The sequence below is a fragment of the Aedes albopictus genome, chromosome 2 (assembly GCF_035046485.1).
Source record: "Aedes albopictus strain Foshan chromosome 2, AalbF5, whole genome shotgun sequence".
Lineage (NCBI taxonomy): Eukaryota > Metazoa > Arthropoda > Insecta > Diptera > Culicidae > Aedes > Aedes albopictus.
This window is the reverse complement of record NC_085137.1, coordinates 10,958,773-10,970,918: the sequence shown is the minus strand read 5'-3', so window position 1 is coordinate 10,970,918 and position 12,146 is coordinate 10,958,773. Positions and strand designations below refer to the sequence as shown.

Here is a 12,146-nt window from a genome sequence, read left to right as displayed (position 1 = left end):
AGTAGTGTTGTAGCAGTTTCATAGGTGTTTCAGGGGTACTCCAGAGAGTTTCAGAGATGTCCTTTGGGTTTTTGAGCGGAAGGTTTTGCGTACGATCTACAGTTGAGTGCAGATGAAAGACGGGACTTGGAAAAGACGAATGAGCCACGAGCTGCATCAGCTGCTGAGAGAACCTACAATCGTCCACACCGTGGAAATCTGGATCCTACGGTGGGCAGGTTACGTCATCGGCATGTCGGATAACAACCTGATAAAAATGGTTCTCGAGAGCAGTCCGACCGGTACAAGAACATGATAGGTGGGTCGATCATGTAGATGACGATGTGCGGACCCTTCGCAAAGTACAAAACTGACGAACCTTATCATGTTTGGGTCGGATATGGGACTGATCCTGATCCGACCCGATCGGATTAACGAACGTTTTGACAGCAGTTAGAGCAGATCTATAGATAAAATTAGGTTCGTTCTAGTAAAAGGTCTGTTATTAACGGTATAAGTCACCTGTCCTCCACAGACAAACAGACGTAACACCTTGAACGATTTTCATGGAAATCCATCGCCCAGCTCACACTACCATCACCTGGTGGAAAAGTTGCACGAATCACTGTGTTGTGCCATATCGTCAACAGAATGCGCTAGTGTGAAACGTCAAACGCATAGAAAAACGATGCGCGCGCCTCTAGTTGTGAAAGCCACAACTATGAAAATTTAAAATGATCGTTAAAAGCGTGGTCGATGGAAATTTCACAAGTGTTACGTCTGTTTGTCTGTGTGTCCTATGTAGCAAAGAATCTTCCAGAGCCATCACCACTGCCCGATACTCGCTGCAGCACATCAGCCAAGAGCAATATGTCGATCCATCTGTCGATAAGGGGAAACCGATCCCGATGAGCTGATGCACCGTTGAAATATCCGGGTTAAATAAAAAGAAAATCGGGTTAAGTACGGTTCCTTTGAATTCCACTAAGAATTTGCATCCTATGACAGATACGTATTTCGACCTCAACTGTAAGGTCGTCTTCAGTGTCTTGTACTTGACTCGACTAGTCCAGTATCCTCGAATGTGTTCAAAAGCTTCCACCACACTGTTATAACGAGCTAATCGAGACGTTCTTCATTATGAATAACAACTGTGTCCGAGTACGTTCGTAGTCAAGTGAAGACTAAACTTTATTATATGATATGATCATATTCATATTCGAATACTAAAGAGGGTTCGGCAGTTACACCGAACAGGGATTGCCACTACAATCCTTCCCCCTTTAGTTGACAGCTTAATAGCAAAGTCTTTAAGCTAGATACATAAGAACAATTAATAACATATATTAAAATCGATAATTTACACATTTCGAATACTAATATTTTTTTAGTTACACTGTCTTGTAAATCTTCCTTTCTTCACACTCCTCTTAGGCGCTGCTATCCAATATGAAATATTTGTGTTCTACTGCACCCCGTTTAAAGATAATGTTACACAGAATCCGTCGTGTTAGCTGAAGCTCCTACATCCAATCCAAGTCCATCGTCTCCCGGACAAACAGCAACCTGCAGCGATTTCTTTTTTAATGATACCCTTCTCGTTCGTTTCCGGATTGGAAAGTTGTAAACAAGTGCACTCTACCACAAATGCGGTTGGTACGACAAGACAAAAAGCCAGTACCAAAGGAGCAAATAAACGTCGATGCACTTTGCGCAGTTGACCCCTATTGAGCAAACGACAAAAGGAGTGAAACTAAAAACAAAACTGTGGCGAGTAAATAAAATACAACTGGTTAACGGTCATCACATGGTATTGGTCACACAAAGTTCTCGCACAGGAAGCACTTAACAAACGATCTTCATCAAAGACAACTTAATGCACCGAGTCGATAACACAACATCTACTAAATGCGCTAAATGCATTTTCTTGAATTTCTTAAGCCTTCTAGCCAAAACACTAAGCTGTCAAGATTATTGGATCTTTACGCACACGAACACAACTTCAAAAGCAGTATTTATATGCAGTCGATTTCACCGTCTGGTGGCCACAGTTGATCGTTAAATCAAATCGGTTATGATCGGGATTTCCTCTCCGTCTAGTCGATAAATTGGAAATGGTGCTCAATAAAACAAAGTTTTATGCAAATGGTGGCAATAAAATAGAGGACAAAAAAGTCAATTTTTCCTATCGGAAAAATGTACTACTAAAAAAAAATCCTCTTTCATAAAAACAAAATGGACAGTGGCAAATTCAAGATAAAAAGCGTACGCTAAGTTACACCACAAATAGGACGATGAAAGCAGTACGGCTGACCTAGCAGTTTTTTTAATGCACAACTGTTCGTACACAATCACAAAAAATATTACATAAAAAGCAACAAACAAAATCACGCCAAAAAACGAATAAACGCCAGCGGTCGTGAAAGTTGCAAGCATTAAAACACCAAGTTTCACCGGCGCACCGTCACTAAAAAAATCTCACTGTCTAATTCACGCCAAAAGTAATGAATTACCGGCGGTCGTGAACATTACATTATTGACGTTGAAAATTATCAAAATAAACCGATGCACTTATTTATCCTCAAAAATTGAAAAAAAAGCAAAAACAAATATTACGCAACAAAACACATACACATACGTAACGCGAAAAAAATGTACTAAAGAATGATATATGTACTTGAAATAAAATCAATAAAATGCACCACACACAAAATAAAAAAAAATCAATATGCACGCTTGTCGCCAAACAAAAAACAATTTGCACGAAAAGTTCACGCCAAAAGGTGATATTTACACCTGCGGTCGCGAAACGTGCAGCAAGTTGAAGCTACATTTCTCCTCGTCGACACTGTTATAACGAGCTAATCGAGACGTTCTTCATTATGAATAACAACTGTGTCCGAGTACGTTCGTAGTCAAGTGAAGACTAAACTTTATTATATGATATGATCATATTCATATTCGAATACTAAAGAGGGTTCGGCAGTTACACCGAGCAGGGATTGCCACTACACACACCTCGACAGTCGTCTTCACCTCCTCGACGTGAACAAAGTTAACTTGGTCGAGAAACGGAAAGATTTTACCTGGCGCGATTCTGTCGTTTCCGAGGATCCACACTCCGTCCGGATAGGGCGTCAGTTCCATTGTTAGAAGTAAAAGATCCTTTCAAATAGATTTTGACTGCGAACTTACACGCCCTCTAGGCCCTATGCCAGGCCCTGTGTGCTGTGACGCCGTCGTATAGTATCGAAATGGGATCACCGGATTCGCTACTTCTCCCGTGCGAATTCTTGAGCTAAAAAATAGGGTAAGTGTAACAGTTATGGCCATAGTGGAAATTTAGAAAGTTTTCAAGCTTTGACCTTTTATGAGAATTTTAATAGCAAGAATTTGCGTTGGGGATCTGGTGTGATAGTTAAACACGTGACTATCACGCCGAGGACCTGGGATCGAATCCACTTCCGACAAACTCCCAAAATGTGAGTTCTTCCTTCGGAAGGAAAGTAATGGGTGGTTCCCCAGATGAACTAGCCAAGGGCTAAAAATATTGTTGATACAGATCAAAAACCCGATTTAATCCACCTATGGTGAACATAACCCTTCTTGAACTTATTGAAATTATTGTTGTATTGTTTGTATTTAACATATTTATTATGAATGATTAGAAAATATTGTGGATTTTGGCATCAAGTGGACTGGTTTCCAAAATAGCATCATTGACCATTGGCAAAACTACCAGAAATGTCAGCCCCTTCTAGATTCTTGTATGGAATGCTTAAAAAATAGCTTACTTATTCTGGAATATTGTATCTTTTGTTAAGCACCAAAAGTTAACATTTGGATAAGAAACTCATCGAGATACACTTTGTCTAATATCTCTTAATTAGTCGAATAATTTAGTTCTGAAGTACTTGAGAGCATTTTTTCCTCATTTTATAGATTCAAAGCTACTATTTAACATATTTTTAGTTTTAACAAAATGCCTGTTTATTTGTAATTTGTAATTTAAAATTTTATTGAAAACAATAACCTGCTAGTATGCACTTTATATGAGGTCAAGGAAGCATTATTTATTGAAAAATAATTTACCTTAGACTGGCCAAAACCATGTCCTGTACTCTAATAATGCTTTTTACTTGCTTCACTTATCTTCACATGATCTTAGAGAAACTGTGATACATTTTAGGAGCATTCTAAGAAGAGAATGTAGTATTTATATGATGTAGAATGATCTTCAGTTCGACCTTGAGTCATTTATAATTGTAGCTCTTGTATGATGGCAAGCAAATATAATAATTAAAAACCACATCAATCCACCTAGTGATGATATTGCCTTTCTCGTCGAATATGTACTCATGATCTTTCCGTTGACGCAAGTCGAAATGTTCATGAATACTTTATTCAGAAAAGTAAGAATTCCATCAAAGTCATCATCGAATTGGGAAACTTATTGATGGCACTTATGTTCAACGTAGGGGCAGAACTGAAAATATAAGCCTCTCGTAATTCCGGCGAAGCACCCAACGCTGCCTCTGCAATACCACCGGAAGTCTCTAATGTGGTCTGATTATATTTTCCTGCTGATTATTCATCAAATTATATAAAAAGTCACGGTTTGATGTGGCCCATGCATGGGTTTGCATGGGTCCCGCAACTTTCGGCTAAAAGGAATTTACTGAAATTACTCTTCGAAAGATATCTCAGTAACCAAATGTCCAATCCAAATAAGAATCAAAAGCGTTCTACTAGGATGTTGTAGCTTTAATTTGGTGCCAAGTGATCCCAAAATTGGTTGACAGACGGCTGAGATATTTATTATGATGCACTTCGTCAAAAATCTCTAAAATTGTTAAGTTGTGCTTCTAGGTATCTGCTGGAATGGGTTTGTTGTTGGTTTGTTAATATTTTCCGGGGCCAAGCAGGATGTACATGATAACCCAAGTAACAAAATTAATTTTATAATGCTTTTGAAGTATTCTTCAACACCTGTTCTTTAAAACCATGCATAAACCAAATTGCTCTGCAACACGACATCAACTCAACCATAAACCCGCCATAAGACCAAAGAGGCCCATCCTAAGATGCTCTTGGAGAGTTGTTTTTAAATTTCTCTTAAAACTTGTTGTACTTCCCAAGTTGTCCTCAAGGCGAATTGCTCTCTCCTTGTAGAATTCTTCAAGTGCACGATAAAACGATAATAAATTTGTCAGTGTTGTTGTTGATGCAGCTTTTATGTCGACAGAAAAGTTTGGTGAATTAAATTGAAATTAAAAACACAATGAAAATGACACATTATTGTAATCGGGATTAATTTATTACACAAATTGGAAATATTTCCGTGGTGTAACAAGGATGCCAAATGCCAAGCGAAATTCATCATATATATGTTGCAAGATACTTCCAAAAATTGCAACGCGCTTCCATTATAACGCACTAATAAAATATTTAAAAATATTATTCCTGGTCATGCGAACATTGCTCATGAGTTTTCTCAACATGGCTTCCATTGAAATCTAGGCCGGTGGTCGGTCCATCATCGATGGTTTTAATCAACATCACCATAAGATCGTCTAAAGAGCTAAAAGCATAACTCAAGAATACTAGGATTTATAACGTTCTCAATGCAGCCTGGTTGGCCTCCATCCAGAACGCCTTAAATTTATTTCATCTTATGCAAGGGTAAGAAGTATTACTCAAGAGTACTCAGGTTTATAACGTTCTTGATATAGGTTTATGCAAACTCCGCCAAGGACGTCATAAAACATGTACGCCAAATTGTAAATAAACAATAAATTATCGCACCGCGGTGGATTTTGTGAATCTCGTCCGATGAATTTATTTATCAGCCCGGTACCGTTGCCAACCAGGCAGACCTTTTTCGATAACCGGCCTTGATGCGGTGCAGTGCCTCATTCCTCTGGTCAGCACTTCCAACAGGTAAGTAGTTGTTGATTTTGAAGATCGATGATTGGAACCCCGATTGCACGGGAAACGACGTCCTAGATGACCATACCCACCTCATTTCGAATGCTGCAACCGGAGGAACTTGGCACTGCACCGCGTTGCGGTTGGTTTTCCGGGTAGGTGTTCTTGATTGGCAGCAATAATGGAACGATGAGAATCAAAATCTGATGCTTCAGTTTTTTCTTGTATTTTTCATGTACCAAACTGTTCTCATGCGAGAACAGTTGCTCTTGATCAAGAACGGATGATTGAAGATAACTACAAGAACCTTATAAAACTGAAAATAAGTTCAACAGTTCTTGTTGTGTTTATGGTTTTATGAACTGAACCTCAAGTATTCTTGGAAGTGTTTTTAAAACCACATATTGACGAAGAATAGTTGTGCTCAGCTGAGACTCCGATAAGATCAACTAGAATATGCAATGTTCCGATAAAACTATCATAAAAACAAATAAAACCAAATAGAATTAAGATTGTTACTTGGGAAGTGTGATAATGGTTGGAAAAGGATGCAATCAAACGATATTAGGTTCGAAAATTGATAAATCGCCATAAATTGCACGTCTAAATGTTTGAAATTTTATTCAGTGTTTACGAACTAAAGACATGGGTTGCTATGATTGCAAATTATCAACAGTTTTTGATTGCATACCCGACTAGAAAATTATATCAAGTTTATATCATATTATGTTATGATGTTATAATATTTTTCTGTAACTTATTATGTTATAAACTAGATGCAGGGTGATGTTAAAATAACTAAAATTGTAACAAAAAGTACAAGGGGCTAATCAAGATAATAACCTATTTTGTTATAAACAGATCAAAATTATAACAAAATGTGATATGAATTTCATCTTCGATATTGCTATTTTCTATCAAAATTTGATATAATTTTGCCGAAGACTCAATTAAACTAAAAACTAAATTATAACACAATGAGTTATCAAACAACATTTATAACATAATGTGATGTAATTGAGTTACATTATTTTGAAAACATCAAGGATGTTGAACATGATTATATCACAATGAGTTATAAGTATCATGGTTTGTTAGGAGTGTGTTATATTTTTGTTACAATACTCTAGTCGGGTACCTGGGATAGATGTTCAATTTGGTACACACCTGCATTGATTATTTGAAAATCTCTTTAAAATTTAAAACATGCAAACCTCGCGTTGCAATATGGCGGATCCCTTCCACCTTCAGTAGAGTTTCGTAAACTCAGAATGATTTTTTACGCAGGACACCCCGCTCGTTCGCAAGCCCCGTTTGCTCTTTACTGAAGCTCAAATGTATCAACTATATTTTCAATTATGTCAATCATCCGAGTCCGGTAGGCCAAGCTTTCATCGAAAGCCTTCAAACATACGGCCGTTTTCGACTCTGCTGAAAAGTGTTCGTACTTTTCAGCCGATGAAAATATATCATCCAATGCGTCCTTCGGTAGCAATGTTATGAGATTGATAAGAAAACTGTCAATGGCTCCCGCTTTTCTGTATAGTTGACATGACACTCGGAAATCTTCCTCAGTTAAAATATCTTCGATCACCATCCCATGCCGAGTGAGTTCCATCCTCAACGATTGATAGTAATATCCTTGCAGGAAGCTCAAATGCCTCCTTCGGTATCCGCTGGTCATGGTTAAACTCAACAACATATTAAAATCGTACGCCGGAGGAACGTACCGGGACAACTGAAAGTCTACCAACAGGCAATCCATCGGACTTCCATGCTCCGAGTAGCGGAACATTACGTTATTGTTCCAGAGATCAGCATGGCTAAACACATTTCTATACACGTTGGAAGTCTTCACCAGCTCGTAGATCTGCCGAACACAATTCGGTAAATTCTCCACGAGATCCGCTCTGCGTTTGCCGTTTTTCTCGTGGTGCCGAACCAAAGCCAACAACGTACCAATGTTGTTTTCCAATTCCTTCGCGCGAGGATAGTTATCCTTTGCAATCCACGAATTCTCATCCAATACTGTCGGATATAGCTCCGTTACCGACTTGGCACATTGCTTCTCTAACGCCCAACAAGCGGCATGCATCCTAGCCAGCACTCTCAAAGCCTGCTCCAGATGAACCAAGTCGAACAGCCCATCGTTGTTCTGCAACGTTCGGAATCCCTCCAGCTTCAAATTGCGGAACACAATCAGCTCGCCACTCGGTGCCGAAAACAATGGTTCCGGTGCGAAACGACCCAATTTCTGTAGTCTGGAAATAGGGAGATTTAGTTGACCATTAAACTTTTTGGACCTCGATAATACCTGGGAATCAACTCCTGGAAAAGCTTTGCTTCCTTCGAGAAGGCTTCCGTCTCCTCCAGGTATCTGGCCAGCGAGGGAATCGCCTTAGGCAAAGCCTTGGCGAACGCCTCAATCTCCAGCATCCCGTCGACTACATCGTCGTTTGTCACCAGCACCGTGAACTTCAGCAGAAAATGATCCCCCAAATAGCCGGTACGTTGCTCGCCAAACCTGGACGCGCGGGTGCTAACAATTCTGAACTGCGTCGAAGCGTCGTGAATGTAGGCTTGCACGATTAGCTCCTTATCAGTGGCCGAGATATCTAGCTCCTGAAGCGAAGACATGCCGCGGCTTTTGCCCAATCGCGACAAAATGCGAGCGATAACTGAACGAAGGTGATACGCGCGCAGTACATAATGCAGTTTATCGTGGCAAAAATCAAGCTAATTTATGATGACTGTAAATATTTCGCTTGCGGATGCTTATCATTGGATGATGGATAGGATCTCGTTTTTATCTGCTTAGGTATCTGCTCTTTGTAGTTCTTCTATATTGCTCGCGTATTCTTAAGTTATTTTTTACTGATAAGTTACTTCTCTACTTTAACACATGTTCATGATCGGTAATGTAAAGACTGGACTCGAAAAAAATGAGACACAATGAATAATGTAGGGGAACTTTTCGGCAGTTTTGTTCTCTTCGTCATGGGGAATTTTTTGAAACCTGTTGATCTCAAAATTGGTTTCAAATCCTTCCCAACCAAGCTGAGTTATGTGCCCAAATTTCAGGCAATTCGGCCCACAAAAACCCCCCATGACGAAGAGAAAAACCTGCCGATAATATCCTTTGTCACCCTATAACTTTTGATTGCGTGCACAAAAATAGCTGATTTTTTGACCAGAAATAGTACATTATGTGTAGCTAATACCTTAAAAATGTCATCAAAATCGGTTAAGTGTTGGCGGAGATATCGTCGAAACAAGAGACTTACCATTTGAGAATCTTGGGCCATACAAACACTTTAAAAAATATCACATTTTTTACCTAAAACTGTAGAGCCAAAAATACTGAACCAATTTCAATGAAAATTTTTCTGTACAAAAAGTATGCATGTAGATGTATTGTGTCAAAATTTCATTCAATTTGATTTGACCTTTAAAAAGTTATAGCCATATATGTAGCATTATGTCACAATAAGCAGATGTGGTTTTTGGTATAGTGACATTCAAACTGCTCTAACTTTTAAAATGTTCAATCAAAATGGCTGAAATTTTTACTGAGAACAGATTAACACAACGATTTCACACTGCCAAAGTTTCAAAAAAAAAAATCGGGACAGTGTTGCCAATACTACAGTCTACTATTTACACCTTATCTTCAAAAATGTTTTAGGTTGCGATTTTCTGAAAGTCCTTGCTAATAAAGTAAGGAAAATGCATTTGGTTACTCAAATTGATGAACCCCACGTTAGTTAGAGCCACAAAAATTTAGAAAGTACCGCCTAAAACCACCTCCAAACGAAATGTTGTTGAAAAGAGAAAGGATAGAGCAGTTATATACAATTATGAAAAGTTGAGCTGCAAAACGGTGAGTCCAACATAGCTCTGGTCCTCACAAGTTCCTACCTCATGCCTCCACGGGTCAAGCGATGACAAAGACCGCCAGCTAAGAGTTGTGTGCTTAGCTGGTAGTGCAGCCTGGGCACTGTTATCCTTCTGACTTCAGCTAGATTGAGGACGTACGACCCGAGCATCTGTCCACCAAGGTGGTGCGGCTCAAACAGCGTCTGTTCTGGCATCCAGCGGCTGGTGGTAGCCCCATCAGCGTGGTCGTCCCAGTGTTGGTTGGGACGTTAAACAGAACTGGCACGATGGCCCTCCGGCGAGACAGGAGTGTTGGCGCAGGCCCAATAAGCCACTCGTAAAAATCCCCATTGCGAATAACATAGGAGAAAATACGACTCGATTCAATCGGCAAAGACCCACGCGACGAAATAAGGACTACGATTGGAAACTTGGAACATGGAATTGCAAGTCACTAGGTTTCGCAGGATGTGACAGGATAATCTACGACGAACTACATCCCCGCAACTTCGACATCGCACAGCGCTGCGACCCATAGACAAAAGTGAAAAAATCGACTTCAAAATTTGGTTCAAACTAGTATGCCATGCTGTTCATACATGCTTGAAGTATGATGCTCGACCATTATAAGCTTGAAGATCGTGTTTATTATACCAAAAAAACCTAGATTACCAAACAGTGTTTTCGTTGTCCATAGAAAAATAATATTTTATAAAACAGATCCATCTTTGGCCTAGCTCAACATTATCAAACGTTTAAGGTTTCAGTGAAATTCAAAATGGAAGGTCTACAACACATCAGTAGAATCTATTTTTTCGTTTAGCACGGCAACATGTTTTAATATTTGTGAAAATAAAATTTAATAATTTAGGTACTATTTGGCGTAGAGGAAAAACGACCCCAAAATTCAAATTGATGAAACAAAAAATGACCTCAAAAGACCTCTCTGAATTTTTCAGCATGTTTTCCTTATAGTGCCCGCTGAATAGTGAATTCGACTCCGGCTGCTTTTATTTGCTAATTTGTTAGTAATCGAGCTTTTTCGGAGTGATGTATTTATAGTCAAAATCGAAGATATTGTTAATCAAGTGTTCTTTTCTGATCCATTCAAACGAAAAATGTATCAGTGCAAAATGAGTGCTCATCTTCGTACGAGGCAGTTCAGTGTGTTTTTGGAGGCAAAATCGAAATGCCGCTTTGAGTAGTGTGCGGTAGTTCGGCAGCAGCAAAGCTTCGCGCGCTCGCTGAGTGAGTTTTTGGTGGCAAAGTGTACAGGCCGCGTTTTCATTCGGTCGTCGTCGTCGTCTATTCAGTGTTGCCACATTTAAATCTGTATTTTGCCTTTCAAAAATCTTTTTAATATGTAGGGTAGTGGAGGTATTTTGGACCGGGCAGGTATTTTGGCCCACCTAGGGAGTTTTATGATATTTATCGCATAATCGCTACTAAATCTTGGTAATTTTTTATTGGAACACGAAAAGTATTCAACTATGTGATGACCTTTATTTTGGATGTCAGTTAAATATGCTGTTCAGTATCAAAAATAGAGAAAATGTTTTTACTTCCAATGAAACGCACGGAAAAGCACCAAAAACAAAGAAGGTGACAAATTTGTAGTCGGATTCGAAGAGGTATTAAATTTTACAAATAAATATTTATTTCATGTGAATGTAGTTAGGGCCTTGTAAGAACTCAAAATAAACTGTTCTTAACCTCGGTGGAGCGATAATATTTACTAAAATGGTGGTTTGAGGTATGGCCAAAATATGTTCAACTTAATCAGATGTGGACATATTTTGGACCACCTGTCAGATCCATCTCTCCAGTTCCTTCTAAAGGGAGAAAATATTCATGCCAATGTAATGTACTCTAAAAACAGATAAATAAAATAAGTTGGGACCTTCCGTGATCTGGGTTGTTTTACGTTAATTTTACAATGAGATTGTTGTGGGTTCGATTTGTTCTAACAACTTATCGCCAAGTTAAAAATTTCGATTCGATTTATGTCCTAACAACTTTTCGACAAGTTGAAATTTTCTGGTGTTCAGTCATCCAGTTTAGAAAAGTTGTCCTTCTCGGCAATCAGTTGATGACTGAGACAATGTGTTATCTAATGTATGTTTGATAATTTACGTATCATTCAAATTACTTTATTTTTGATGGCCTTTCCATTCATTACAATATGTGTGGAACGCCTTTATATTTAGCAAAATCAATAGACTTTCACACTTCTATGAAGCGTTACGTGATTTATGCATGGTGACTGACGTCATGCAATAGTTAATAAATACACGTTTTGCGTAACATTTTTTTTATGAAACATCATACTACAATGCGTAAAAACTGGCAATTGCAACAAAATT

General features: G+C 38.8%; 1 protein-coding gene across 1 annotated transcript; it reads right to left on the bottom strand.

Moving 5' to 3' along the window:
- Nucleotides 1–7,127: 7,127 nt before the first annotated feature.
- LOC109429838 (uncharacterized) lies at nucleotides 7,128–8,658 on the bottom strand. Its single transcript, XM_019705824.3, has 2 exons — nucleotides 8,222–8,658; nucleotides 7,128–8,168 (listed from the first exon to the last, which is right to left on the bottom strand). The coding sequence occupies exons 1-2, from the start codon at nucleotides 8,542–8,544 to the stop codon at nucleotides 7,229–7,231; spliced, it is 1,263 nt and encodes a 420-aa protein (XP_019561369.3). The 5' UTR covers nucleotides 8,545–8,658; the 3' UTR covers nucleotides 7,128–7,228.
- Between the last annotated feature and the right edge of the window lie 3,488 nt (nucleotides 8,659–12,146).